The sequence below is a fragment of the Dacryopinax primogenitus genome (assembly GCF_000292625.1).
Source record: "Dacryopinax primogenitus strain DJM-731 SS1 chromosome Unknown DACRYscaffold_1, whole genome shotgun sequence".
NCBI classification, from domain to species: domain Eukaryota; kingdom Fungi; phylum Basidiomycota; class Dacrymycetes; order Dacrymycetales; family Dacrymycetaceae; genus Dacryopinax; species Dacryopinax primogenitus.
In genome coordinates, this window is record NW_024467198.1 from 1,327,466 (window position 1) to 1,354,616 (window position 27,151).

General features: G+C 52.8%; 14 protein-coding genes across 14 annotated transcripts; 7 read left to right on the top strand and 7 right to left on the bottom strand.

Annotated features, from left to right (window-relative positions):
- The first annotated feature begins 137 nt into the window (after positions 1 to 137).
- Positions 138 to 1,847, top strand: DACRYDRAFT_73851 (uncharacterized protein). The gene is made up of 2 exons (XM_040776032.1): positions 138 to 410; positions 461 to 1,847. The coding sequence occupies exons 1-2, from the start codon at positions 260 to 262 to the stop codon at positions 1,597 to 1,599; spliced, it is 1,290 nt and encodes a 429-aa protein (XP_040633299.1). The 5' UTR covers positions 138 to 259; the 3' UTR covers positions 1,600 to 1,847.
- Positions 1,848 to 1,987: 140 nt separating this feature from the next.
- Positions 1,988 to 3,523, top strand: DACRYDRAFT_103351 (uncharacterized protein; the record flags this gene model as incomplete). Its single annotated transcript, XM_040767742.1, has 5 exons — positions 1,988 to 2,458; positions 2,514 to 2,645; positions 2,693 to 2,957; positions 3,004 to 3,368; positions 3,422 to 3,523. 5 exons carry the CDS (start codon positions 1,988 to 1,990, stop codon positions 3,521 to 3,523), a joined length of 1,335 nt encoding a protein of 444 aa, XP_040633300.1.
- A 47-nt stretch (positions 3,524 to 3,570) lies between these two features.
- DACRYDRAFT_103352 (uncharacterized protein) lies at positions 3,571 to 4,800 on the bottom strand (the record flags this gene model as incomplete). Its single annotated transcript, XM_040767743.1, has 1 exon — positions 3,571 to 4,800. The coding sequence occupies one exon, from the start codon at positions 4,798 to 4,800 to the stop codon at positions 3,571 to 3,573; it is 1,230 nt and encodes a 409-aa protein (XP_040633301.1).
- A 135-nt stretch (positions 4,801 to 4,935) lies between these two features.
- Positions 4,936 to 6,452, top strand: DACRYDRAFT_113120 (uncharacterized protein; the record flags this gene model as incomplete). The annotated part of the gene is made up of 2 exons (XM_040769566.1): positions 4,936 to 4,982; positions 5,039 to 6,452. The coding sequence occupies 2 exons, from the start codon at positions 4,936 to 4,938 to the stop codon at positions 6,450 to 6,452; spliced, it is 1,461 nt and encodes a 486-aa protein (XP_040633302.1).
- A 76-nt stretch (positions 6,453 to 6,528) lies between these two features.
- On the bottom strand, positions 6,529 to 6,833 carry DACRYDRAFT_45380 (uncharacterized protein; the record flags this gene model as incomplete). The annotated part of the gene is made up of 3 exons (XM_040774640.1): positions 6,529 to 6,582; positions 6,636 to 6,739; positions 6,785 to 6,833. 3 exons carry the CDS (start codon positions 6,831 to 6,833, stop codon positions 6,529 to 6,531), a joined length of 207 nt encoding a protein of 68 aa, XP_040633303.1.
- A 165-nt stretch (positions 6,834 to 6,998) lies between these two features.
- DACRYDRAFT_44414 (zf-DHHC-domain-containing protein) lies at positions 6,999 to 8,397 on the bottom strand (the record flags this gene model as incomplete). The annotated part of the gene is made up of 8 exons (XM_040774572.1): positions 6,999 to 7,134; positions 7,190 to 7,434; positions 7,490 to 7,571; positions 7,623 to 7,678; positions 7,769 to 7,828; positions 7,881 to 7,954; positions 7,994 to 8,200; positions 8,256 to 8,397. The coding sequence occupies 8 exons, from the start codon at positions 8,395 to 8,397 to the stop codon at positions 6,999 to 7,001; spliced, it is 1,002 nt and encodes a 333-aa protein (XP_040633304.1).
- Positions 8,398 to 8,829: 432 nt separating this feature from the next.
- DACRYDRAFT_113122 (uncharacterized protein) lies at positions 8,830 to 10,132 on the top strand (the record flags this gene model as incomplete). Its single annotated transcript, XM_040769567.1, has 4 exons — positions 8,830 to 9,029; positions 9,134 to 9,259; positions 9,324 to 9,402; positions 9,465 to 10,132. 4 exons carry the CDS (start codon positions 8,830 to 8,832, stop codon positions 9,654 to 9,656), a joined length of 597 nt encoding a protein of 198 aa, XP_040633305.1. The 3' UTR covers positions 9,657 to 10,132.
- Positions 10,133 to 10,428: 296 nt separating this feature from the next.
- On the top strand, positions 10,429 to 13,356 carry DACRYDRAFT_113123 (uncharacterized protein; the record flags this gene model as incomplete). The annotated part of the gene is made up of 5 exons (XM_040769568.1): positions 10,429 to 10,485; positions 10,530 to 10,594; positions 10,645 to 11,727; positions 11,783 to 12,128; positions 12,177 to 13,356. 5 exons carry the CDS (start codon positions 10,429 to 10,431, stop codon positions 13,176 to 13,178), a joined length of 2,553 nt encoding a protein of 850 aa, XP_040633306.1. The 3' UTR covers positions 13,179 to 13,356.
- A 103-nt stretch (positions 13,357 to 13,459) lies between these two features.
- On the bottom strand, positions 13,460 to 14,983 carry DACRYDRAFT_73860 (SET domain-containing protein; the record flags this gene model as incomplete). The annotated part of the gene is made up of 6 exons (XM_040776033.1): positions 14,890 to 14,983; positions 14,629 to 14,836; positions 14,363 to 14,578; positions 14,038 to 14,314; positions 13,661 to 13,991; positions 13,460 to 13,605 (listed from the first exon to the last, which is right to left on the bottom strand). Exons 1-6 carry the CDS (start codon positions 14,975 to 14,977, stop codon positions 13,460 to 13,462), a joined length of 1,266 nt encoding a protein of 421 aa, XP_040633307.1. The 5' UTR covers positions 14,978 to 14,983.
- Positions 14,984 to 15,214: 231 nt separating this feature from the next.
- DACRYDRAFT_103359 (uncharacterized protein) lies at positions 15,215 to 17,473 on the top strand (the record flags this gene model as incomplete). The annotated part of the gene is made up of 12 exons (XM_040767744.1): positions 15,215 to 15,231; positions 15,282 to 15,304; positions 15,362 to 15,408; positions 15,455 to 15,589; positions 15,641 to 15,844; positions 15,894 to 16,133; positions 16,183 to 16,240; positions 16,298 to 16,389; positions 16,436 to 17,020; positions 17,070 to 17,149; positions 17,197 to 17,320; positions 17,369 to 17,473. The coding sequence occupies 12 exons, from the start codon at positions 15,215 to 15,217 to the stop codon at positions 17,471 to 17,473; spliced, it is 1,710 nt and encodes a 569-aa protein (XP_040633308.1).
- Positions 17,474 to 17,553: 80 nt separating this feature from the next.
- On the bottom strand, positions 17,554 to 20,736 carry DACRYDRAFT_103360 (uncharacterized protein; the record flags this gene model as incomplete). Its single annotated transcript, XM_040767745.1, has 5 exons — positions 17,554 to 17,990; positions 18,045 to 18,306; positions 18,356 to 20,260; positions 20,312 to 20,465; positions 20,516 to 20,736. 5 exons carry the CDS (start codon positions 20,734 to 20,736, stop codon positions 17,554 to 17,556), a joined length of 2,979 nt encoding a protein of 992 aa, XP_040633309.1.
- Positions 20,737 to 21,197: 461 nt separating this feature from the next.
- Positions 21,198 to 22,047, bottom strand: DACRYDRAFT_19579 (alpha/beta-hydrolase). The gene is made up of 3 exons (XM_040771571.1): positions 21,839 to 22,047; positions 21,648 to 21,766; positions 21,198 to 21,594 (listed from the first exon to the last, which is right to left on the bottom strand). The coding sequence occupies exons 1-3, from the start codon at positions 22,023 to 22,025 to the stop codon at positions 21,487 to 21,489; spliced, it is 414 nt and encodes a 137-aa protein (XP_040633310.1). The 5' UTR covers positions 22,026 to 22,047; the 3' UTR covers positions 21,198 to 21,486.
- A 387-nt stretch (positions 22,048 to 22,434) lies between these two features.
- DACRYDRAFT_113127 (alpha/beta-hydrolase) lies at positions 22,435 to 23,616 on the bottom strand (the record flags this gene model as incomplete). Its single annotated transcript, XM_040769569.1, has 4 exons — positions 23,443 to 23,616; positions 23,355 to 23,392; positions 22,686 to 23,303; positions 22,435 to 22,624 (listed from the first exon to the last, which is right to left on the bottom strand). The coding sequence occupies exons 3-4, from the start codon at positions 23,270 to 23,272 to the stop codon at positions 22,435 to 22,437; spliced, it is 777 nt and encodes a 258-aa protein (XP_040633311.1). The 5' UTR covers positions 23,273 to 23,303; positions 23,355 to 23,392; positions 23,443 to 23,616.
- Positions 23,617 to 26,138: 2,522 nt separating this feature from the next.
- Positions 26,139 to 27,115, top strand: DACRYDRAFT_103363 (uncharacterized protein; the record flags this gene model as incomplete). Its single annotated transcript, XM_040767746.1, has 5 exons — positions 26,139 to 26,243; positions 26,294 to 26,388; positions 26,441 to 26,520; positions 26,725 to 26,814; positions 26,862 to 27,115. The coding sequence occupies 5 exons, from the start codon at positions 26,139 to 26,141 to the stop codon at positions 27,113 to 27,115; spliced, it is 624 nt and encodes a 207-aa protein (XP_040633312.1).
- Between the last annotated feature and the right edge of the window lie 36 nt (positions 27,116 to 27,151).

Genomic DNA, 27,151 nt, shown 5'->3' on the forward strand with positions numbered 1-27,151 from the left:
CGCAACTCCGATAAGTGTGGAGGAAGCGCTCAGGGGCGGCGGAGTGACGACCAACGCATGGCAGACCACCGACGTCGTCTCCTCATTGACTGTTCTCTGCCTCTCACTGTACGCGTCACCTAACTGCATATACCTCGCTTACTCTATTCTTCTCTTCTTGAAAGCGGACGTTCTACTGGCAGCATCTCATACCACTTAAGGGGTATATCGTATCGTTCACTCTAGGTCGCTGGCTGCTCCCATCTAGGAGTGGAAGAGGATGCACCTCGCACGCCACACGATCACCCCGACCCAACAGACAGTCATCGTCAATGCAGGATTCGATCAGGATGCGCATATATTCACTACGATCACACCACAGGGATATGCGGTCTACCTCACTAATCCACTCAGGCTTATCACACATCGAGGTACGTCCCTCTCCGCCCCTTTCTCTGTAGGGGGATCTGATTGTCCACAGATATACCCAACGGCACCCTCGCACACGTCGTACCCCTCCACAGCACCAACCTTCTCTTCCTTGTCGGAGGGGGGAACGTACCACTCTACCCGCCGAACAAGGTGATTCTGTACAATGCAGAACAGGGTGTCGATGTCGCGGAGCTCGAGTTTCGGGAAGCGGTGCGCGGGCTGGCCTGCCGCCGGGGGATGATCGCCGTCGCACTTAGGCGACGAGTGTGTGTGTTTGAGGTTGGGAGAGAGATCGCCACTGTGAGCAAGCTGGGGGAGTGGGAGACGTGTGATAACGACCGTGGGTTGCTGGCGTTCGCTAGTGCACCCCGGGCAACGTTGCTCGCCTTCCCGGGAAAGCAGGTCGGGCATGTCCAATTCCTCCACTTGCCACCTTGTCCGGGCCCAGCAAAGGAGCAAGGCAAAACGGCACGAAGGCATTCTGTTAGCAAACCTCCAAAGCGGACTCTTAAAACACCCAAGAACCCGATAGCGATCATCGCCGCTCACAGCAATGCGCTCACGTCACTTGCCTGCCCACCATCAGGATCGCTCCTAGCTACGAGCAGCGAACGGGGCACATTGGTCCGCGTTTGGGACGCGCTCACAGGCACGTGCATCCGCGAGCTGCGGCGGGGAGCGGACAAAGCGGAAATCTATGGCACCGCTTTTCGGAAGGATGAGCGGGAGCTCGCTGTTTGGTCCGACAAGGGTACAATCCACGTCTTCTCCCTCGGCCTGGACGGGGAGACACATAATGTGAACCAGCGGTCCGCGCTCGCCCCTCTCAGCGCTGTCCTTCCGCTTCCCAAGTACTTTCAGAGCGAATGGTCTTATGCGACATTCCGCCTTCCACAACCAGCGACACATACAGATCTGGGGACATTGACCCTGCCCGATGAGCCTGAGCTGCGGTGCACCTGTGCGTGGGTCGAGGTGCCTGCTATGGATGAGCGAGGCCGGCCACGCGAGGACCAGGTAGACCATAACCTTGTTGCGCTGACTTGGGCTGGGGGATGGTACAGGCTCGGACTGCCTGAGCGGCCAACAGAGAGCGTGAAGGGAAAGGAGAGGGAGGGAGAAGGAGTGAGCCGACAACTGGTTCTAGAAGAGTTCAGGAGATATAGCAGGTGGGATGGATGGGGTTAATGTCTTGCGCAACTTTTTATATTTCCATTTCTCCCATTCCCTTTTCGACCTATCTGCTTCTTTGTCACCATCTTGTACCTTTCCCAGCCATGCTCTCACGCCGCTTCTACCCACACTTACGATCTCCCAGCCCCATGCACACTTGTTCCGAGTCTTCTTCCATATCACACGCCTGTATGTAGTTGTACCGTCCATCTCCATACCTGCATATGTATTCTGTAATGGGATTTCATGGCTTTTCACTTCCCCTACATTCATTACTCAGGTGCTGCTTCCGCCCGTAAGTGCGTGACAAGGCGGAACATAATCACGTGGATGTCGCCGACCCTCAACACGGCGTTTATCAGCCCTCGCTGCTCGTGTGCCCTCTCCTCGACCTCCCACCACCATGACTCCGCTCTCACTCGTCTCGTTCTCTTCTGGGCTCTCGCAGCACACCTGCGGATACTGTTCCCCCTCAGGGGAGCGCTCCCTCCTCCCAACATCAATATCCTATGGCCTCAACCCACGGCAACTCTCCGTCTCTGTCTACCAACGCATGCTCGACCGAGGTTGGCGTCGTTCGGGCACATATGCCTACAAACCCGATATGGGAAGGACATGTTGCCCGCAGTATACGATCAAGCTTGATGCGCTGGGGATGAAGGCGGGCAAGAGTCAGAAAGGCGTCGTTAAGGCGTGGAATAAGTTTGTTGTAGAGGGAGAGAAGGAGGTAGTGGGGGACGGGACCATGCAGGTGGACGTGAAGCCGGTCAAGAAGAAGGGAAGGGATAACGCGCCGTTTGATTTGCCCAAGGCTATCCATGCCTCGGAGATGTCCTACCTTCCCGAGGAGTCGACCCCGGCACACGAGTTCGAGGTGCGTCTTCATCTCTCCCCTGATGCGGGGCTTGCGTGACCATGGGGAAAGAAAGGTCGTGCTCGAACTTTCGTCATATAGCGAGGAGAAGTTTGAACTCTATGTAAATTATCAAGCGCATGCACACAAGGAGGAGGACAAGGCGCCCTCCTCATTTAAGCGATTCCTATGTCACAGTCCGCTCATAGTGCGTATCACTTCCTTTTTCGATGCGGGTAGCTTATGTCAGATCAGCCAGAAGATATCTCCTACCCTCGACCACCTCCCCCTGGGCTACCGAAGAAGTACGGTTCCTACCACCAGAAGTACATCCTCGATGGGAAGCTTATCGCCCTAGGGGTCATCGACATTCTCCCCAACTGCGTGAGCAGCGTGTATTTTATGTACTCCTCTAAGGTCGAGAAATGGGGGATGGGAAAGATAAGTGCGCTGAGGGAGGCAATGCTCGTCCGAGAGATGCATGAGGCGGGGCTGGAGGACCTCAAGTATCTCTATATGGGTGCGTTCTCGTCCAGCTTGGCAAGCCGAGACTAAAGTTATATCAGGGTATTACATCCATTCCTGTCAGAAGATGCGTTACAAAGGAGACTACTCGCCGTCCTACCTCCTAGACCCGGAAGACTACACATGGCACTCTTTGCCTACCTGCGTCCCCTTGCTAGACGCCCACCAATACGTGTCCTTCTCCCACCCGCCAGAGGGCGGGCAGAGCGAAGCGGATGTCCAGGGCCCGATTGATACCGGCTTGGAGGAAATGGAGGCTCTGGAGATGGATGGGATGTATGATCCGCTGCCGAGGTTGATGGCGGGATGTGAAGACCCGTTGGCGGTAGCCCAGGACCCGAAGATGAGGCAAGTCAATATCGTCAACAGGCAGGAGCGGAATACCGTTTCTGTCCGCTCGGTTGTGGTATGCTTGTCTCTTCGACCTTTGGCGCTGAGAATCCTGAAACGATGTGATAGCGATCGAAGATCTGGAAGATTCCGATGCTCCGACGGATGGTGTGTGACGCCGTCGCTGCCCTTGGGTGGGAGTTGGCCCTTGAAGTCGTATTTGCATTATAGACCCACATCACTGTATCATTATGCAATCTGTACATCAGACCACGCCTCTATTTGCTAAACATGCTGGCCTTAGATTGTTGGACTAGGCGATTGAGATGCTGCAGCGTCGCCTGGTCATCTTCCTCCTCCTCGTCTTCGTCTTGCTTCGCAGCATCGGCGATGCGTCTGGCAAGCTCCTGGCGCATACGCTCCACTTCTTCAGGGGATAACTCATCCCCAGCCTCTTCCACCTCGTCCTCGTCCTCTTCCCCATATTCTTCTTCGTCCTCACCTTCTTCAGCCGGTTGCGTATCCAGCTCGATAACCTCCACATCCTCTTCAGGATACAAAACCAATGGCATTTGTGCAACCCCCTGTACCTCCCCCTCCTCCTCACTCTCATACCCCTCTACAAGTCCTCTCACCACCTCCCCATCCACCTCCATCTTCCGTCTCTTGGCCGACCTCTCCCCTTCCTCACTCCTCCCAGAAGCTGGCATCTGACTCCTCAAACTCGCCTTTTCCCACACCTCAACAACCGGCCACTCAACCCAGCTTTTCCCACGCAGCACCTCTTCCATGGTCTTCCCTTTCTCGAGCAGATAATGTCCTCGCCGAGGGTAGGATGGCATGAGGAACAGCGATTCTGTCGACCCGAGTGCTTCCATCGCCCAAATCGGCAAAGGAGTCTTCTTCTGTTGCCTAACTCTCTCCAGCACTTGATCAACAGTGTTTTTGATCGGAATATCATGCAAAAGCAGTGTGACGCTCCCTCCGTCCTTGGCGCGCAACCTGCACTCGATGGTCAAGTGCAGCTCGTTATCGCGAGCGTTGAAGCGCGTCGAATTCCTTGCTCGGCGCTCCATACCATCAGGCATCCAAATGACAGTAGCGTCGATCTTCTCCAGTTCTTGCTCTACTCTTTCCCTCGCCTTCCCCACACCCTCTCTAGCCATCATTCCCCCTCTCCCCCTACCTCTCCCTCTCCCTCTCCCCCTGCCTCTGCCTCTCATCCCCCGCCCATTGACACGAGGCATCCCCCTCCCCCACTCCCTAACCTTCTCCCCCACATCGGTCAAATACATCAAATCCGCCCCCAGCGCCCTATAGCCATACTCCTTCGGCAAGACGAATGCTGCCGGGTCCCGCTCGCCGGTGCAGGGGAGGGCGAGTTTATGCACTTTGCTGCAGGCTGCAGAGCAGGTTCGGATTTGACACCGCGGACAGGTGTATAGTGCCGGTGAACAGTGACACTGGGCGCATAGAGGGGTAGCAGAAGTGGACGCTGATGAATCCATGAGAGTTGCGGTAATACTACGGGCGCTTATTGTAAAACTCCCCCTGATAAATTTGTTTCCGCTAAGGTTGCCTCGATGTTTCCCTTTCCTTGCCAGTAAACATCCATTCCATTACCACAACTTTAAGCGCGCCCAATGTCCCCCAACTGGACGTCAACCAACACGGAGGGGGGCGACGAACCGTACGTCCTCTTCTCTTCCTCCCTTTCAAGCTAACCAAGCTAACGTATCATAACAGCATCGACGTCCTCCTCGCCGATCTGCTCCGTTCCCTTCAAGCCAACCGCGAAGCGCAGGAAGCAGACGCCAAACGCCGGCTAGAATGGGAAGCCGCAGTCGAGGCGCGGTACAAAGCCCGCATTGCGGAGATGGACATACGGTTCGCGAGCCTGCAACAGCAGGTTGATGCGCTTAAGAGGGCGTTGGGGGCTGAGGGGCTGTCCGGGGCGACGACGGGCGACGTACCGACTTCATCTGCCGGCCCACTGTTAGCACGCCAGCGAGCGCCCATGTCACCGCTTTCTACTGCTGCACTCGGACTCCGTCCACTCCAGCCTATGCCGCCTGACGCTATCCAGCCCCACACGTTGTTCAACCCAGGCGGGCACACGATGGGCGTCCTCGCTTCCGTCCTGGGAAAACGGCCCCATCCAACGTCCGAGATCGACCCCAATCCACCTGCGCCTGCCCAAACCTTCTGGACCTCGCTCGATAACGTCACTGCAGAGCTGACGAGATACCAGATGGAAGCTTGGCAACAGATGAAGGCGCGTCGGAAGAGGGACTCGAGGCCGTCGACGATACAGACTGCGACGCGTGTACACCTCTTACGCGTTATGGGGCTCAGCTCAGATAAGGTGTTGCCCCCTTCGCATGTTGAAGGCGAGCCGAATCGGCCTGGGGAACCCATACGCTGGGTGTGGGATAAGACGCAGAAGCAGAGCGCGCATAACGCGAAAATGAAGGAGCGGTTCATTACTGATCTCCAGAGGAGCAGGGCACTCTATCCGCTGGTGAGGGAAGAAGACTTTGCCTTCGCCACGCTGGAGCGGGCGTTCGACCAGGCGTTCATCACCCTGCGGCGAAAAGCGCGGTCCCAAGCGGGCTTGACGCCAGAGACGGAGGAACAGAGGTTGGAGAAGAAGAGCAAGAGGGCGAGGAGGGCGAATCGAAAGAAGACCAAGTTGGGACATCGCGTAGCGGCCAGGGGACTTGTGCCGGCTTTCCGAGATAAGGCATTCGATAGGGCAATGGAGCTGGGAATGATGAGTAGCGAGTCGTCGGATTCTGAGGAGGAAGACGCGGATGGGGTGCAGGAAGAGTCGATGGAAGGAGAGGAGGCAGAGAAGGAGAGGACATTCCGCGTTCGAGGACTCCCATGGCGATCCCAGCGACTCAAAGCATTCTATGCGGCCTTGGACGAAGCAGACTGCAAAGATCATCGGAATCGGCCTCGGAGGGGCTCAGGGAGGAAGGAAAGGAAACAGGGAAAGGATAAGGAGGGTGCGGAGGGGAAGGTGCCCCCTGGAGTTGGGGGTTGGATGGTGAGCAAGCGGTGGGGGAGGGATGAGCAGGAGGAGGAGGAAGAGCTCGATTGGAGTAAGCTGTGTGAGCTTGGGGAGGAGAGCGACAACGAGGAGGGAGAGCAGTAGCGGATTGAGTACATTAGTCTTGTAAATCATACATATCCTCGTCGTCGTCCCTCTCAACAGCCTTTCTCATAAACGGTCACGACTCTCTAGCCAACCCAGCCTTCTCCTTCCTCATCTCCTGTACGACTGCCTAACCCCATGCCATCGTCAGCATCCTCCCATCACAGCAAACGGTAGACATACCGCCAGCGCTTCAGGATTCGTTCCCCGCTCAATGAGCTCCACGCACGTCGCGAGCGTCTCCCTGTCCAGACCCGTGTTCAGCAACTGAGAAAGATCAAATAATGCTGTATGTCCTTAGCTACAGCTCGAAAAGGAGGGATGGCGCGTACTGTCAAGCGTCTGTTGCGCTGAGGAAAGACGGTCTTCTCTTGAGCTCATGGTCGCCAAATGTCAGGACGCGTCAACGGAACGCATGCACGTAGGGGTCACATAGGCGCCCAACTGAAGGCAGGCATATTCAATATAGCTACAGCCACCGCACATGCGGTAAGGTATCAAAATACTATGAAAGAAAAAGTAGATGAAGAAGGAAGTCATGAAAGATCAATAATCCTCTTCGTCTGTCATCTCATCACCATCGTCCACACCGCCATGTCTCTCGTACCCTGGTCGTTTCGCCCATGTGTGACCGGCTGTGTAGGGCATGACGCGTAGGGGGAGCATCAGTGCGTATATCGGGCTGCCATATATTCAGCATCATAGTAGGGAGATGGAGAAGGAAGGGGAAGACGCACTACTCATCCAAGTTGAAAAACAACCACAAGTTCCTCCTCCACCCCAGATCAAAACAATTCACGAACGGCTCCCCTCTAGAGCGGGTCATCCGCCTGTAGGCATCGTTGTCGTAGTTCTCGACGGTAGTTTCTCCAACCGAAATGAGCCGCAGTTGCCAGAGGAGCATCGTTAGTACTGCAAGACTGAGGACGCCGGCGAGGATGTAGATAAGGATGAAGGCGACTCGGCCGGGGAAGTACGGCCACTAGGGCGCGGGAGTCAGACTCGTTACGTGTGTGGAAGGAGGGAACGGGACGAACAAGCTCGAAATAATTGAGCGAGAGCCAGACGTAGGAATAGCCTAATGAGCAGAAACAGAAACAGGCGAGGACGAAATATGCCCTGTGGTGTGTTATGAGGAGAGCGCTTCGAGGGGGGGAGGCGACGGCTCACATGAAGAGGACGAAATGGCGCTCGTTTCCCAGCCCAACGCATTGGTTTATCCCTAACTTTCGTCAAACAGAGTGCACATAAAACTGAAAGTACATACACTGTCCAAGCAGTCAGTGAAAATCTTGGGAGGAGGGAATGGCACGCACAGGACAATGATGGTCATACTTGAGCACATCCTTCTTACAAATCCTACAATGATGTGCCCTCTACCTCCCGTCAGCCCCCATCCACTCATAGACTCATGAACCCAGAACGCACCTCTGGTCTCATACCACCGCATTTCTTACACCGTCTCTCCCTAGACCTGGACCTCAACAGCCGGTCACCCAGCCCTTCTTCCGGATTCTCCTCCCCGTCCGGTGTCTCAAAACTTCCGTTTCCCCATCCTTTTCCCAGTCTCAGAGGTTTGGAGCGCTTTGGTGCCCACCCCCAGCCTGGGACTGGTGCAGTGCGGGAGTCTGCATACCCCGGGGAAACGGTGCAGGCGAGGTAGTAGTGTCCGAACAGGTTCGCAGCTATAAGGATACATATGGGGAGAGTGAGGATGATGAAAGGTAATCGAGGGGCTATCGTCCCAACTAAAGAGCGATTTTTTCTGAGTAGTAGACAGAGAAGAGGGCGGAGGGAGCGTACAGAAAACCACTGCGCCGCCGGACATGAGCACCCATGCAAAGGAGATGAACACTGGCCCCGCTGCGCCCGTAAGCCAGTCACCGGCTTTTTCCATTGATTTGAAGCATCGGAATACGAGTTTAGAGGCGGAACGTAGAGACATGGCATGAAGATTGGGTTTAGAAGGGGAGGAGGAGGAAGTGTTCAGTAGGTGCAGAGACAAATTCTTGGAAACTTGCTGTGCCTCAAGGGGCTGCGGATATTCATCATGAGCAGTAACTTTTGACGTAATGCAATACATTACTCGTACACTATTCTTCGACAGTGTGTTTATCAGGTACAGAAATATTTTATTTTACCATTTAATTTTCAATGTGAAAGGAGACAGCTAACTATAGTGTATATATCAGGTCGTGATATGACGTCATTTCTGCATATGTCAAAAAATGGGAATCTGATATCAGCTTCCCTTTGATATATTCTCTCACACGTAAAGTAGATATGATGAGAGTTTTGAAGAATAAGATGAAGATGGGACAATCAACTAAAGGTCCTAACCTGTGTGGCTGACATCCCTCTTTGCTCATACACGCGCATGTCAACCCCCAACCACCCATACGAAGTCTCCCTCTCCGGATCCTTCACCGGCTCTCCGCAAGCAGTGCTCGACAGGCTAAGCCTGCACTGTTCCTCCTCTCGCGCGCTCAATATGCGCGAGGTGGTGTTGGAACCGAGGTGGTGGGACGGGCAAGGAGAGGGGGTGTTGCTCAGGTGTAGGAGGGAGGAGGGGAGATGGTGCGTGCTCTTAAACCCTACGTCTTGTTACCTAGCTGAATGCACTGCTATATTGATTCTGTCCGATGTGCTTGTTGATGCCCGTCCATGCTCGCGCTCGCAAGGTCCCTCTGTGCACTGATGCGACCAGAACCGGAGCGGCTATACCCAGACGTGACCGTCCGCGCCGCCATCTACAGTTTTGTCCATTCCGGGGACGCGCTCGCGTTCGCCTCTGGCCTGGGTTACAAGTACGTCCTCGTCCTGTTCATTCCTGGGCTGTGAGTGATTGACTGACGGTCGCGTGATGGATAGGAGGAAAACAGAGCTTTGGAGGAAAGGGTATACGTTCTTTAGAGGTGATCTGGTCGTACATGTCTTTAGAAGCGAAGCGGTGCGTGCTGCACGCCTCCAGTGTCTACGATCTGCCAACAAAGGACACTGACAGTCCCGTAGGTAGACTCCCACTCGAACCTCCCCGTCCCTCCCCACCCTTCAGCACCGTACGAAGTAGAGATCAAATCCGCCCCTCAGCGTCATTTGGGCGATACACACGCGCCTTCCCCTCTAGTGGGGGTGGTGGAGGAAGTATTGGAGATCAGGACGCTGTTGAAGGGGTTGGTAGATCTGGAGAGGGCGGAGGTGTGAGCAGGTGGGAAGAGGGTCACGATTTTGGTGTTGTTTAGGGAGAAGGAGTCGTCTGATGGAGAGGAAGAGGATATCATGAGGTTACGAAACAAGCACTAGTGATCATTGCATCGGACGCGAAAGAAGTGGGCCTGGCCCAGCTCCAACTATCTGATAGCGAATGCCCGGGATAACGGCATACTCCGCATTCAGATCAGATCGAATAGGAGGCGTACAGCCCGTCTCTACGCCCAGCAGGAAAAGAAGTGCATTGCGGGAAAGAGTGTACAATAGCGGTTGATACGATTTATTGTCGGCGATCACTTCTTTACCGGCTTGTTTTTTGGACGTCGACTTCTGAGGATATCTGTTACCAGTACTTGTGTGCCTCTAGGCTGTGCGTGGTCACCTGCTGACTGTCCAGTTAGGCTGACTGGTTATGAGAGGGACTGGACTCGAGTCATACTGTATAGAGTATCTACAATATTAATATTATCCAAAAGAGCTTTATTCGCCCGGAGCGGCATGTAGTCAAGCGGCTTACGGAGTAATGAAAGTCGCGTGAGAGCATGATGACTGCCGAAGATACGCGTGTCGGACCACGTGGGTGGACCTGAAGGTGGATTAGTGAGTCCACAGCCTCATTGTGTCTCAGTCCTCTCCCACTCTTTCGGGACGTCACTATCGGGCGTAGGGCGGTTACCCATCAGCATTCTCCGACAATATTATCAATTACGCCCTTGTCACAGCTTCCCTGCTTTCTTTCTCTTCATCCCCTCCCTCAACGCTGACCATGGCATCTGACCAAAACTCAACAAAGTCACTCAGGAAACGCAGAAGGGCATGCGACGTGAGTATCTTACATTCCCTTATCCAAATACTCACTTCGTCCAGGCGTGTCATAAGCGGAAAGTGAGGTGTGACGGAATCCAACAAGGACAGACGGCTTGCACGTACTGGTGCGTTAGCCCCCTTTGCAATCGTCGTCATGCATACTGACGAAGAGCAGTCTGAAAAGCAATCGGGAATGCACCTTTGAGAGCACGCCTCGCAAGTGGCCTCCCTCGAAAAACTACGTAGGAGGGCTCGAAGCCCGTGTGGAACATCTCGAGCGTCTCTTAGCCAACATCGCCCCCTGGCCGTCTTCAGGCCACGCGCTCCCATGGGACGACGCGGGTAACAGCGCAGAGTCACCAGACGAGGACGATATTTCCGAAGACGACAATCGCAACGAATTCTTCACCAATATGCGGTTGCGGGGGTTCGGAGAGCTGCGCATAGCAGACGAGGACGATGGGTCCGGCCGCCCCGTCTCAGGAGGGCCGAGCAAGGACTTCTACCCACCGCAATTCGAGCGCAAGCTACACGAACCCCGGTTCTTCCACGGCAAGACAAGCCACTTCATGGTCGTACGCCAGCTTAACGAGCTCCTCGCTACTCGTGCACCGGAAGAAAGGCGTCTGTTCCATATCCGCCCCGAGTTCACGCGCGTACATCCGAATTCCTACTTCGAGGAATCCGATGTCAGCGAGATGAACGTCCAGTGGCCTGAACCGGATTTGGCCGACCAGCTCATTCAGGGGTTCTTCGATAAGTTCAACGCTGGGTTCCCGATTCTCCATAGGCCGACGTTCCTCAGGCAATGGGCCGATCCGGCCAATCACACGAAACGCGAGTGGGCAGCTCTAGCCTTTGCCGTCTTCGCCTGTGGGGCTAAGACAATTGATGACCCGCGTACCAAGGCCTGGCCTAACGACAAGTACAAGCACTCCGCCGGCCTACCGTACTGGTACGAGATGCGCAGGATCGCTTACCCCCCTTACGCCCCGCCCACCCTCTGTCGACTGCAGACGACCGTCCTAGGCGGGCTGGCGATAATGGGCACGCCGATCACGCCCTCTGCTGCGTGGGGACTGATCGGGCTCGCCAGTCGGTTGGCCCAGGACGCGGGGATACATCGGCGCTCTGCTAGAAGACAGAGGGCCGACCCGTTCGAGTACGAGATGCGCAAGCGCGTGTTTTGGGCGGCGTATTTTATGGATCGGACTATGGCGAGTTTCCTAGATCGGCCACTAGCGTTCAGGGAGGAAGAGTGAGCCCCCTTCCTTTCCCTTCCCTTCGCGGTGAAGGACTGACAACTCCGGCAGCTACGACGTCGAGCTCCCGCTAGAACTGGACGACGAGCAGCTGGACAACCTCCAATATGGAAGGAAAGTCGAGGAAGGAGAAGGCTGCCTGCACCTGGCAGCCTGGGTCTACCGACTCCGTCTCCTCCAGATCTGCTCCCGCGCATTGTCGACGCTCTACGCCGCACGCAACACCCAGCGTCCAGATCTGGCAGAATGGGAAAGAGTCATCTTGATCAACCTTAGCTCGGCGCTGAATAGCTTGAGTGAGATGCAGCCCGAAAAGCTCAAGTTCGACCCTGAGAATCCGGATGACACAGTGTTCTTACACACTGCACTGGTAAATATCCAATATCAGCTTACGCAGGTGCGTCCCCTCTGTCTACAATTTGCAACCCTACTGATGCGAATACAGATTCTTGTCTACCGTCCATTTCTCCACCCAGCCAAGCTCGCGTTGCACGAAGACGTTCCCTCCTCGGCCGTGTGCTCCGGTGCTGCCCGCGCTCTCGCACACACCATCAGCGGGTTGTACACTCGTGACTTGCTGAACGGGCGTACCCTCGAAACTGGTCTTTCCTCTTTCTCTGCGGGCACGCTCCTGCTTATGGACATGTGGCAGCGTCAGGAGGCCGACAGTATCGTGGAAGTTGAGAAGTGCCTCGAGGCGCTCACGTACCTCGAGCAGACATGGCAGATGGGCGGTATGGTCAGGGATATCCTGACGGGCTTGCTGCAGCTCACGAAAACGGCGATGTACAGATCGTCGGGAAAGAGGCGGAAGACGGGCGACAATGCGGGCTCAGCAGGTTTCGCGGCCGGGGGGAGCGTCCCGCGTGGACCGAGCATCGCCAGCTCTACAAGCTTATCAAGCGGACCCAGCATGACGGACGTGTCTAGCACTCTGTCTACCCCCGCGTACCCTCCTGCCACCCTTCAGCCGGCTCTGCAACCGATCGTGCATTCAATCCAGCAACCCCTGGCGCCCATGTTCCCCAAATCCACACAGGTGTCGTTCGACACCACCGCTCTGCCCCATCAACAGCTCTTCGACCCTATAGTGCCTATGCCGCTCGACGCTTCACAAGAACAAGGCCCTGATTTCCTTACTCAGATATTCGCTTCTACCACTGTACCCGTCACGTCCGATCCGGCAGCAGAACAATACTCCTTGTTGGGTGATGAGATGTTCGACGCTAATTTTACCGAGTGGTTGTCTGCTATGCTCGGGGCGAGTCAGCATGCAACCCCGCCGGACGCAACTGCAAGCTCGGGCGGTAGCGACACTTTTTCCCCGCCTCCGGGGTCTGGCCCTACCCCAGGGCCAGCGACGGCAACTACGGTGGACCAGATGAACACAGATGGCGTGCAGAATATGTTTCTTAATACGTATCAGGGGAACTATGGATTGTACTGAGAAAGGTGGAAGGAGAGGGAAATGGTTCTAGCGTGGACTAAAATGTGTTCAGCGAGTCATCAAATGATGGCCTGAAGACCGTTGATCTGGAAGGATTCATGTTTCCATTCTTGTTTGTGTTCGTATCTAGATACCGGAAATGCCCGGTTGTGTCTGTTAGGCTCCTCTTGTAGCTCATATAATCATACTCGGTTGTCTGATACGGTTTCTATTCCAAACAGGTTCGCAAATGAGTGATACAACCCTTCTGTGTTCCATCCGTCCCCCCAACACCCATGGAATCACGCCACCTCTTGATAAACCTCCTCGTCACCAGCATCAAATTCATCTTCGGCGAGATCTACACCTGCTGCTCTCGCCTCTTCCCGAGCGCGGCTACGCATCCGCTCGCAAAAATCGTACATAGACTGAAGAATGTCCCGCTGCCCTGTGATCCCCATGAGCGCAGCGTCAACTTCCGCAGCCAGCGGTCAGGAACGTACCATCCATGTAATTATTGATATATCCTCTAACGAGCGGGCGAACTTCTTCCATATCAATATCGTCCTCGACCACATCGTGCACGTCCATTTTCGCCAGGACCATATCAGACAGCCCCTGGGCAACGTCCATCACGCTCCGCCAGTTCGTATCTTCCCTTCGGATTCCCATCCGTTCGCGCACTTCGTTCCAGATTGGGATTATTCCCTCTGCTTCACGGCCCACCTCGTGAAGTTGGCCTTGAGGAATGGACAGGAAGATCGTGTCGCTGGGATTGTTCGGCAGGGTGAATCCGTATCCGAGAAGGAACTCGGCGTTGCCTTTCGGCCCGTACTAGCAGATACGTCAGCTGACGTCTGATTACAAAGCTTTGTCATACGTTGTTGAACACTTGTAAGCCGGCTTCAAGCGTCGGATGATGCACCAAGTTGATATACGGCCCATTCTCATTAGCACCGGTGGCCAATGCTTCTGGAAGAAGCTTCGTACTTGTCAGCCACGTAACCGGGTGTGCTCTCTTGTGGTTCATGCAATCGAGAACAGGGAGGAGAACAGGCACTGAGTCCGACGAGGTTGTGTTGGGGTTATTCGTCGACAGCAACGATGAGGGAAATGAACGGGAGGTTATCCAGGTGCATACTTTTTCCCAATATGTCCTATATCCTCCTCAGAAACAGTATGCAAGGTTCCGGAGGAAGGCATACCCAGTGAACACAAGATGTGCCCCGAAGATGCGCTGGAAGACTGGCCAAGCAGCATTGAGTTCTCTTTTCCATATTTCCTCCCGCCTCTTGGTTTCTAATGCCACGTTGCTTCCACCAAGCAACTTCGTTTCTTCCGGATTAAAGTATAAGGGAGTGAAGAGCCGAGAGCTTCCAGGAAGTGTTTTGAGGTAAGGGCCATGCTTGAAATATTCAGTTCTTGGAAGATGAGTCAGCAAGAGAGTCATTGGAGCGTGAAATACGTGTACTTATGATTCAGAAAGTGCATCAGAATGTAAGTGACCACAAGTTGTCGTTCATTCAGGTAGTCTAGGCGCGTGTCAAGTAAATCTCCGAAAGCACCTTTCATTGCCGCCTTCGCAGACTGAGGAGTGATCACGAGATGGAAAGGGCAAGATAATACTGGCGTGTCTGCGGCTAGATCTTCAACGGTCACCACGGACATGCCTGAGTCATCTGTGAGAGTCTGAATATCAAAGCCATATGACGGATATTATAGCTCTTCCTACCGGACACGAAGCGCAAAGCAGGATGTATCCAGGCGCCATGATACTTGACCCAGTCTCGAAATGGCGCGATGCATTCGGGTTCGTTCATATCAATCGACATGATGGTAGGTAGACAAGCCGCACCCTTGTTCCGCACAACCTCCGCGCCTTGATGGAAGGGCTTCTCAGCACGTTGTATGACTGAAAAAAGGGCGCTCAAAGAAGCCCATTATCTTTCATCAGTGGCAGTGCCGAGAAGCTACACGTCTCAGGGCGTCTAGATCTGTCCCTCCGCACGCATTACCACAACCAACTGCGAGTTCCGTCTCAACTACTTTTGGGCATAATGACCGACATAATCGAGTATGTTGTTCTGATTTGAGTTTTGGGGCAGGAACTCAACCCGGTACCAGAGATGATGCTGATGATGGCTTTTGTATGTCCGAAGCCGAATGGGAGGAAATCGCGTTCTAACCATGGGAATGATTCGTAGTCATCGGCAAAACTAGAGAATACCTAGAATTGCATGAGCAAGTCGAGGTATCTGGATTCTTGTGGTGTACCTACACAAATTAACATAATACAGACGAGCACCAACTTATTAGGAGACCTGGAAACATTCCTCTCGACATTTCAAACCGACCTGTCTGCGGTATCTGGTCAAATTTCCGATCTTCAAGCTCGCAGCAAGGATTTTGACGCGAAACTGAAAGGCCGAAGGGTAAATTTTTATATTTTTTGATGAATGAGATGGTGCTGAAGGGAATCCCAGAAAATAGAGCGTCCGCTATCTCAACTTCTTGGGGAGCTTGCCATTCCACCCGAGTTGGCATTGCTCATCCTCGACAATGGAGTCAATGATACATGGATTCCCGCAATTGAGGAGCTGGAAATTAAGCTGGATACTATTCAACAGCGGACACGAGTGAAAGCAGCAAAAGACCTGTCCGAAGTGAGCGAAGGCTTGCGGATTGTAGTAAGTCTTCGAGCAAAACACCACAGACCTAAAGATGAACGTTCGACAGGCCGCAACTAAGCTGCGTCAATTCTTCCTGAGTTTGATGCAGCCAATACGGGCAACGGTCAGCACAAATATGCAGATTATACAAACATCGGTTCTCTTGAAATTCAAATCATTGTTTGGTTTCCTGCAACGACGTGCCCCCAAAGTTGCAGCGGAGGTACAGAGAGCCTACGTCGGTGCCGCACGATCATACTACGAAACAGCATTTAGAAGATATGCTCGAAGTGTCGGATATATTATTGTGAGTGCACCACTCTACTATTGAAGTGATCGGGCTGATTAGACTGTAGACAAGAGATCCTCCCAAATCGCAGCTAATCACGGCCGCTCCATCTGACGCTCACAAGGGTGTGCCACTTTTTCTTTGCATCGGAGTAGCATCACGGCCGTCTAACTAAATCACAGAAGAACAAGGTTATGATTGGAGCCGTTTGGATCACGCCCAAATTGAGGGTCCTCCAGTAACACTTTCATATATGGCTGACGACAAAGCCTATGTACGGTCCTCCTTCTCGTTCCTGTATCTTCTGACGAAATTTCCAGAAACAACCCGTAGAAGCGCTCTTTAGATCTTTGATGCTGGTTCTCATGGACAACGCGACTGCTGAATACAATTTCATCAACACCTTTTTCAATCAAGCACCGGCTCCTCTCCCACCATCGAGGCCAGGTGTGATAAGCCCTACATTTGACGAGCGGCGAACCGATGCAGGCTCGATATTAGAAGTCCCAATGTCTCCGACAAGAAGCAGTCGACCCATGGTGTCAATGGAAGAACAGCAAGCTGCTACGGATGATACGAGGAAAGCGCTGGACACAGTGTGGAAGCAAGTCATCGAGACTGCTCTGGACTACTGCAAGACCACAGCTCTTTCTTGTTGGCAGCCTACGCCACCTGAAATCATCCCGCTGCTCACCATGATGCGTCTCAATGAGAATGTTCTAATCGAGGTTCAGAAGCGGGCATGTACTCCGCTCGAATCATTCTTGGTGGAAATGCGTCTTTCCATGTGGCCAATATTCCAGAAGGAAATGAATACCCAGGTGGAGAGTCTCAAGAAGCTGTTGGAGGGTGCACATGGTGGACTGCTTACGAAGAGCACACTGAAGGATTCGGTGGTGGAAACAGTGCGTGATTTTGGTACCCAGAACTCTCCACGAGCTAAAGATGAATTAGGTATCACGTACATATGGGACTCTCTTCGCCGCATTCATCTCTTTGAGCGAGCCAAGTGAAGAAGCCATGCTATTTTCAAAGTAGGACAATTCCACAAACAAGTTAACACCCTCTGATACCTTTATAGCTTGGGCCGAATGCGACCAGAAATTGCACAGATCATAATCACACACGGAAACAAGATCAAGGACAGTCGCCAACAAGCGGTGTACCTGTCTACAGCATATGAGAATGTGTTGCACTCTGCCATGGTATGCGGTTTAGATATGGGTGAGGCTGGTGATAACATCAGTTTGCAGTCCGGACCATTCTCGAACAGCAATCCGAAAGCTCAAGCTGAGATCGTATTCTGGCGGGAAAAGGAAGAAAACGCGCGGAAACGCATTATGATGCGTCAGACCTGAGATAGAGGCAGTCTCCTGATACCATTATGAATATATTGTAATGAAGGCTAGGTAGAATGTACACAGTGGGAGTGAATATCTCATGACCGATATGGCGGTACTAAGACATGGGGTTTTGTTTCGGATTCAGAACGTTCGGCAATTGGGAATGGGGATCGCAGTCTGCCGTTTGCTTGCGTCTGCCTGCCAATGCCAAGCCTATCAAGGGCATCTCGGACCTCGGATGGTGAACTCTTCAAACGTTCGCGACCTGCCGAGGTCGGTCGCGTTGGGGGCACTAGAAGGCCTGCATGTCCACCTTGAGCTGACATGCGATCGAACGTCGTCACAGACGCTGAAGTTCCCAGGCCCCGACCTTCCAGTGCTTCGCGTAGGATATCTACGCCACCACCCTTTCCGCTCCTCGCGACGCTCGCTAAGGAGATGTTGTCTATCTGCATGAGAGCGGGGGAAATCTTGCGTAATGCGGAAGCACCTTCCCCGCGTAATACATCGTGATGATGCAGAGTTTCAATGGCTACGCAACGTCATCAATAGGCATACTCATTCGATAGGTAGGAACAGGGCTTACAGTCTGATAGTGCTGACTCTTCAGTCCAGTCCAATATCAACCGCTTGAGGACACCTTGTTTGTCTAGACCCAACACGGCTTGGACGCGCTCATTGTTTGCTAGCAGTGTCACCATCATCTCTGCATTGATGAAAGGAAACTTGCTCCCATCTTCAGGCGAAGGTGCAGGCCATGGCACCGGGTCCTGAACGAGGTTGTTCGTACCCAATGGAGGTGTGGTAGGACCTGCGAGAGACCCAGGATTTGGCAGTTTATCAAGTGCCTGGCTTCCACTCAGCAGACTTCTTGGTATTTCATCAACTTCAGCGTACCTCGCGCGCACGGCGTTGTATCCCGTCGCTTGCCCAAATCTCACCAATCTCCTCCCAAACACGACCCAACAGCTCTTTTATAGCCCAGGCCTTGCCCTGGACAGCTTCATCCCCTTCTCGTAAGGCTGACATTGCATTTGTGTCCATGGCAATCAACATCGGGACGCCAACCAAGAGCGCTCGGCCCGGCAGGCGGCGGTGTACCGTGATGAGAATATTCAGTAAACACGCGTAGTCGGAAAATGTTGCTGTCGCTATGTGGTCAACTGCAGGTGTGTTGATAAGAGCCGCCAGTACTCTCGACAGCCGCCTTCGTGATGGTGTTGTCCGATGTTGCTCATGCAGCTCAATTTCCCCGAATCTATTGGACGTTACATCAGGTGTAGGTGGATCGACGTGAATATGCTGGTCGAATTCATCCGATGCTTCCGACGGTGCTCCAGAGCGAAATCCAAGAGAGGGTGACATGGCAAGGTGAAACGCCGCCGCGTGAATTGCATGCAGGAGCCGTGTGGTCGCATCGGGAATTGTGAGCGGACGTCCAGGTGATGGCAGCCGAACGCCCTTGCCCTCTTCTCTATTCAACAAGCCTGAATCGAAGGTGTACGGCTCTTTCGGCACCTCTGCAAGCAGGAATGTGACCAAAGCCTGAGCATAACTCGATCGTACGGAGAAGTCCGCCTCACAAAGTACGGCGATTGTCTCCTGCCAAAGCTCGGGAGCAATGTTATTTTTCCGAGGGTTGTGAGAGTAGTCTTCGCGAATGCCCGAGGAATCGTGCCGTTCAAGGATAGACTCCATTGGCTCTGCTACGATGCGAGAGCTTTCACCAAGCACGGTGGAGCTAACGTTTTTCTTCATGCTTCCTACTCGGTTGGCAGTCTCAATCAACCCTTTCAGGGATAAGACGAGGCAACGGAGGGACACTGTACGAGTCGGATCTGTGCCAGAAGGGCCGCGGCCGTTGATCCCATTCAGCTGTATGTTGACTAGTCGTGTGATGAGCTCTTCTGCAAGATCCTGTATTTGATCCGCATAGTAAACATGTGTGCCGAGAGAAGAGATACATTGCACGACTGCGGGTAAAAGTCCATCCTCCGGGTCGATCGCGACTCTTCGAAGGAGCACCGTGATCAGTTTGGTCAGAACATCAGATGTTGAGAAGTTAACCAGCGAGATGGGCGAAGTAAACACAGTCGCCAGCATAGCCATCAAGCTCATTAGCCTTGCTGTCGGCACCGGTGTACCCTGACTGGCTAGCAACAGCTCTACCATCTTCGTGGGTACCGCGAACCTGTACTGGTATTGCGTCCAGGCAAGCGCCTTGTCTGCTAGCCAACAGCAAAACTCGACGTTGGTCCAGACGTCACTGGAATCAAGGCTGATTATTATCGCGGCCATCGTCCGAGCGATCTGGACAGCATTGCCTTGCTGGAAGATTGTCTTCAGAGCACGAAGGGCCGCTTCGGCAACGTCTAGTTGTGAAGGGCCCTTCTCTCCGTCGATATGAACGTGAATGGACGCGGCTCGTCTCTGTGATAGGGGAGGTCGGGCTTGGATCTCCGCCAGGTACGGGGACGTGGGTTGTGGCTCAGTCTCGATGGTCGAGCAAATGTCGTCAAGAGTGTTGGTCGGCATGCCAGCGATGTTCAGAATCAACGGAGGTGCCAAAACGGGTATCTGGGTAGTGAATTCGGGTAGAGATGCATACAGCGCGTCAGAAGCGACAATTCCGGAGATTGCAGCAAGGCCGAGCAGACGAGAGCGGTTGCGCAACTCAGCATCCTTGTTGTTGACGAGAACGGAGAGATGGGAGTAGTGTCGGGATACGGAAAGATAGGCTTTGGTGAGGTGATCGTCTACGCCTATTAGCCCCCCGTCAGTGTATGTTGTCCATGCGGTGAACTAAAACATGAATGAGCATCTAGACGATTGATGGGAATAATGAACACGCACGACGCTGGCTGCCCGTGCAGCAACTTCAATGTCATTTGGCAGCGATGTAACTGCAACACTGACGACAACAATGACGGTGCGCGAGAATACAGGAAGTTCTCTCCGACATTCCACTGTAAGTGCACGGAATATGGCAAGTGTGATCAACAGTGATCTGGTATGTTGTCAGACTGATGACGAGGACATTTCGAATATACTGCGCACGCTTTTTGCTTCGCGGACCCATACTTGGCTTTATTCGCCTCGTTCTTTGCCCGCTTCTCAAGATAGCTTGTGATCTTCGGAAGTTTCCCTGGTCTATTGCTTGCATAGTAGGTCAAGCGTGATAGCTCCTGGGAGTTTGGTCGGTAGTCGGGCGCAGTCGCGAGCAACGCACTGTGGTGCGGGTAGCACGAATCAATCAATCGGACGTGATTTGGTGTCATGGGAATGCACATAGTACTCCACTATGTTCAACGAGCTAAGAAGTCGTAGAGGAGGATGAGTAAATGAGTGTGGTAAGACGAACAGGCACTTTTGGGGGATGGGGGGGTTGGTCGAGGAAGGTTATGCGGAAATGAATTGGACGCGGACCCTGGCGTAGAATGACGTCCCAGCGAAATAGGGACAACCGCAGTTTGTCCGCCACGACGACCATTTATAACTTTATGAACGTGCTTGACCTCCTTTCTTCCCATCATGCGATGGGATTGATATCCACACACAGCTTGATTTCAGAGAGGTTGGCATCCAAGTATAGCAGCAGGAAACAGATGTCTGATTCCCCTGCTAGCGCTTTATCGAAAGCAATTCACCTCTGATTCATTGAACAACTTTATACAAACACATAGATCCAGACTGAGAACTATTGCTTCAGAGTTCATCATTCAGATTCCTACTGACCTTTCTTTGCCAAAGCCTCGGCAAGAACCTGCGCGAATGCTTCCGCTGCATAGGCATACCCGACATGGGCTCCTGGAACCTCAAGGAGAGGCAAGTCCAGTTTCTCCGATAAAATCTTGATTGGACGGTAAACAAACATTTCTTTCGAGTCTTCCCCTACAGCAAGGAGAAGCTTGTCCTTATGTTTTGCAATAGCCTCGATATCGATCTTCACTAGCGGGTACTGCCGGACCTCGTGCTCGAACCAGTATGCTTGATCTCTCATCCTCTGGGTGCTCAAGTCGTTCTCTTGTTCATCGGTGAGCATCGCCCACCTCTGTTTGAACATTTGAAGCTCCATTCCTCCGGACATACTCTCTACGAACTTCAGAAACGCCGGAATCTGCCCTTCGGTCTTGAAGGTATCGTAAAGATCATTTTGCCACTTGGTCCATGCTTCCCTATCCGGAAGAAGGTCGATCGCCGGTGGTTCATGGGGGATGACTGTACGAATAGACTCCGGGTACGAGAGCAGGAGAAAGAGAGCGACAATGGCACCCGAGCTGGAACCGAATACCACGGCCGTACCATCAGGTGAGAGGTGTTTGATCAGCGCGTGCGCATCGTCGACATCCGTCTGCATCCTGATAATATAGTCTTGCTCAGACGTAAGAATGGAAGCCGAGAAACCACGTCGGTCATAGGTAACAGAGGTGTACTTGGCAGCGAGAGCTGTGGCGATAGGGTGGTAGACATCACCGGTCCCCTGACCGCCGGGAATGAAGACGATAAGAGGACCACTTCCGTGAGTCTCGTAGGAGAGAGAGGCGCCGGGTACGTCAAGAGTTGGCATGATAGCAAGCTGCAAGATATCGTTTGTTCTGGGCACAAGCAATCAATGAACTGAAAACGTGAAGAAGAGACATACACACGATAGCTGGAACAAATTTGGTCTCAGGGGCGAGTCTGGTTTGAGGGTTTGAGGGCGCCAATCTTTATACTATGGAGGATGTATACGGCCCGCTGACGCTGTCACGCGGCCAGGGAGCATCTGATAACTGCGCAACATTAGGGGCGTGTCCACAAACGCCCGTTTGCTGGTGCGGGCGTTTGGTCGTAGACACCCTGCACAATCCCCGACAGGCTGGAGGCAAGCGGGAATAAAACCCACAATTCATCGCAGAGTATTCTATTCGTGGAGAGACAGGCAAGACAAGCAACATCGTCTGTGAGCAACAATCTTTTCTACGCGGCGGAGAAACTTAGACATCATTCTTCTCAAGTGCCTCGATGAGCGCTTGTGTCCAGGGCTCGGCGGCATAGGTGTAAGGAACGTGTCCGTCCGGCAGGTCAAGGACAGACAACTCAAGATTGTCTGCAAGGTTCTTGGTAGGCCGATAAACGAACGAGTCTTTTGAATCAGTTCCAACTGCCAAGAGGAGCTTCGCTGTGCTGAACAAGGGCATCAACGTCGATTGTGACAGGCGGGTAATGCCTGAGCTCGTGCTCGAACCAGTAAATCTGATTCTTCGCTTCCTGACTGCTCGTGTCTTTCTTCTCCTCCTCGGTAAGCATGGCTTCACGTTGCTTGTAAAACTTCAATTCCATTCCACCGGAAATGCGATCCATGAATCGATCGAATGCGGGGTGTAGCCCCTCCGTCTTGTACGTGTCATAGAGCGACTGTTGAAACTTGATCCAGTCCGCCTTATCCGGCAACAAGTCGAAAGCTGGTGGCTCGTGCGAAATCAGGGTGCGGATGGCCTCGGGATACTTAAGCAGCAGATACAGCAAGACTATAGCACCCGAACTGGACCCGAAGACCACAGCCGTTCCGTCGGATGAGAGGTGCTTGATTAGTGTATAGGCGTCGTCGACATCGGTCCTTAGGCGAATAGAGTAGTCTTGCTCCCCATTGAGTATTGAACGCGAGAAGCCACGGCGGTCGTAGGTCACAACCATATACTTCGAGGACAAAATCGCAGCGGTCGAGTGGTAAACATCTCCAGTGCCATGACCGCCCGGGATCAAGAGAAACAGGGAACCGCTGCCTCGACTATCGTAGAATAGGGAGGCACCAGGTACATCGACGACCGGCATGAGTGTGATGTAGCGCGACGATTTCCAGAGACTGGACGATGATCAGTGATCAACTGAGATATTGATTTAGAGAGAAACTCACGGGGATTATACGGGACGAAATCGGACGAGTAGTATAGCCTGTGTAACCTTCAGCAGGCGATATTTATATCAATTTGAGGGCCACATACGCGTACGTTGTACCGTGCCAGTTCCACGGCTTTGAGCATTGAGGTGCGCAGGCCCAATCTGATCTTGACTTCTGATTTCAACTCCATGACCCGTCGTTTGAGCACCAACCAGGCCATTTCTTCCCGGAGAAAGCTGCCCACGAAAGTATTCGAGCCCTGATCAATTTCGTAATGTACAAGATCCAAATAGGTCGGGTTAGAGAGCTGTGCTGATCAACACAGCCTGCAGGTTTGTTGTGGTGTCTACCTTGGGAGTTTCACGTCCCGCTGGATGTCAATTTTGTGTGGATCAGCCCGGGCGAACGTGGGGCCAAGACCTTCATGCTGGAAAGACATTATATCCAGTACAACTGCGTTGATTCCACGATATCCTCAGCGTCGAGCAGCGTTCATTCGGTTTAAACAGATGTTCTACTAGTGGGCGCGACCAGCAACAACGTTCACACCGCAGTCCACCATCAGCGCACACGTGCTCAGGAACCAGGACGCGTCATGGCCGCACCCCCAGCAAACAAATCAATCGATCTCTATGGACCGATTGACCTCTCCAGTCCTCTTCGGACAAGTTAACTTCAGCTGGCTGTTTGGGCCATTGCTAACATGCAATGGGCTGACCTCGTTAGTGTATGTTGATGGGGAGCAATCGCAAGCCGGCATTCATTCCTGTTCTGCTTTCACATTGATCTGGCAGGTCTCACAATCAGAAATGTTGTGTCTGTATGCATCTACTGGTCAATGAACCCTCTCACGCTGAATTACCCTTGGGAAAATTAGGAACGATGCCTTCCAGCATGTTCGGGACTACTATCTTTGCAAATGGCTGTGGACAGCGGGGCGAAAGGGGAATGGATGATGTTCCGTCAGATCTCCAGATGAACATCTTGGAGGTCTTCGCGCATCTACTTTTCTACTTTCCGTCGCTCCCATCTTCGCCAAGGAAGCTCTAGTCGATTTTAGCACTCTGTTCTAGGCGAAAGCTATCCCAATACCAATTTGCTTGGGCTTGTCCGAAGATGATGGATGCGCTCTGTACTGGTCCTTTCTTATGAAAGAAGCTCCACTCAGCACATAAGTGCATGGTGCGTCAAAGCCAGTCGAGCTGATCTATCACCGTGCTCATCACCTAGTGAATAGGGCACAGAGGGCGTCGACTGTTCTCAAAAGAAGATCCATGAACTGGGCACAGTACTCCGCCACGTGGCACCACGGGACATAACCATGGGCCTCTATGTTTCATCGACTTCACCACAGTCACCGCCGTGCTGCGCCATGTGACCGAATTTGCAAGGATTTCAAGGTATTCTTCCGTGATATCCGAGATAAGCCAGGTGTCCTATCGCCTGGGGAACGTTCAGATATGGCTTGGAACCGGCCTTTGATATCTAAGGATCGCAAGACTCGGTTATCTACTTGATAATTGTATTCAAGGGACACATCAGGTGCGTCCACGTACTTCGCCATCCCTTCAATACTACCTGATAGTGGCGATGGAGAAGCAATGATCACACGGCTTGTGTTTACGTATCACCTTCTCGTCCCTTTGCAAGTGGTACCCACACAGCGTGCTCAGTTTCAGCTCTCGTGGTTTACATCTTTTGTTTTAGGACACATCCTCCACTTTGCTCGATCTGGGCTTCCTTGAGTCCTTGGCTTCTGTCAACTTCGAAGTGCCATCGAGTGTTTCGCCACGGAACAAACTTGAGCCACCTGATCTCTCTGTCGTGTCTTGGTTTTCTCCGCATTCGGTCCTAGAACTGTATGGGGCACTGGGATTTCTACGACTTTGTCGGTCCAACTAGCCCTTTGAATGAACCGAGCTCTCTTGATATTACCGGCACAGGATGATCTCTTGACCCAACGCATCACCATTGTCTAGCTGTCTTCCGTTGACTTCTTCCCGACCTTTTCGACCATTCAATTCCCCACATTGCAGTTAACTGAAGCTCTTATTAAAGGGGAAAGTTGAGAAGTCAAAATGTGTCGTATTCTCGAGCCATGCGACCTCGTCGGGTCCCATGCGCGATGCTCCCTAACTGGCGCCGGAGGCAGAGCGCCCATTGACAGCACACTGGCACCTCCAGGTACATTCATGCTTCTTACCATTCAACAACCCCGGACTCGAAGGTTTCCTCCACTTGGTATCACGGTACGATCGATCTTCTCCAGCTTCAAAGTGAGGAGATTCACTTCTTCAGTTCCGAGTATCCCCGTCATGGTCTCACGGGATGTTCAACATTACCATACTAGGTCGCAAGTGGCCGCAAATACAACATTTTCTAACCTTCCTTATAGCTCATCTCTTCCTGCGCTAATATCACTTGACGATGCTCGTGTCTCCTATACTTACCGGTCAGTATCGGCTGACCTCAGTCAACGAGCATCTACGTTTTCAATCACGGCTTTTTCTTTACGACACAGTCCACCATGGACGTCCAGAAGGTATTGAACATTGAGCACACTCCACACGGATGTCTATACCATTGTCCTCTTCTAAACTCGGCTGTCGGGGTATAAATATGAACAGGAACTGTGTTGATAACCAACCAGCCGGACTCGTTGAAGGAAACAGTGTCAACATCTCGTCATCCACTTGTTCCTTCTATGGCCTATACTCTCTGCGTCTCCTTCTTCTTCCTCTGGCTGTCACTGCGTGGCGTGGGCCCCTGTTGAACTTGAGCTATGCTCAATATGAAGGCATGTACACCTCTGCTTCGGAGTACGTCATTGACTTCGGCGCCCTCAAGGCTGACTTCTTATCTTACGACAGCATGAACAGCTGGTATGGCATCCGATATGCCCAGGTCTGTGCCCTTATGCCAAAGTTTGACTTCCATACGTTAATAGTTCTCAGCCACCAACTGGTGCACTTCGTTGGATACCGCCGCAGGACATTGAAAAGAAGAACAACTATGCCAGCATGGGCGCGATGAATGCAACCGTGCTTGGGTTTGTTCTCATACTTATTCCATATGTGCCTAGGTTGAACAGTCCTGTGTAGGCCTGAGTGTACCCAAGGTGTACCCTATTGGTCCAGCCCGAACGGCACTTTCACCTTCCCACCCGCTGGTCAAGAGGATTGTCTGCTGCTGAACATTCAAGCCCCTGCACACCCGAAAAAATAAGCAAGCTTCCCATCTTGCTTATGATTCATGGAGGCGGTGGGTCCTTCCTTGAAATTTCTTCGCGAACAACGCCTAACCATATTTGTTCATAGGTTATACCGAAGGTAGCAATCATGGCTCTCAGCCCGACGACGCACTTATGCCGCTGTTGCTGATGCAGGGTTGCCGGCGTACAAGCTCATGTTCTATGCGGGAACTGAACTTCATGGTGCGACAGGTGGATCCGTGTACAATACGCTCTCCGCTAATGGTATGCCTGCATGTCATTGTAAAAGCTGCTCTAACGTTCACCAAAAGCAACCACGGGATACAACGCCACCATCGGAGCGTACATGAAATATTGGTACCTCTCTTTTAACACCCACTCGGACCCGAACGCTGTCAGCTACTCGGGGATGGACAAGCCCAACTGGCCGTCGTACAACAATGGGACGAGCTTCAACTTCCCTGCTATGCAGGTGAACTATACGCAGATCGGTGTTGTCCATGACTGGGACGCTAGCACGCAATGTGATTTCTTCCACGGGATGTCTTACGTTGTCAGGAACTAAATTAGTCTGCGTCTTTTCTTGTCCTTGAGATTTTCG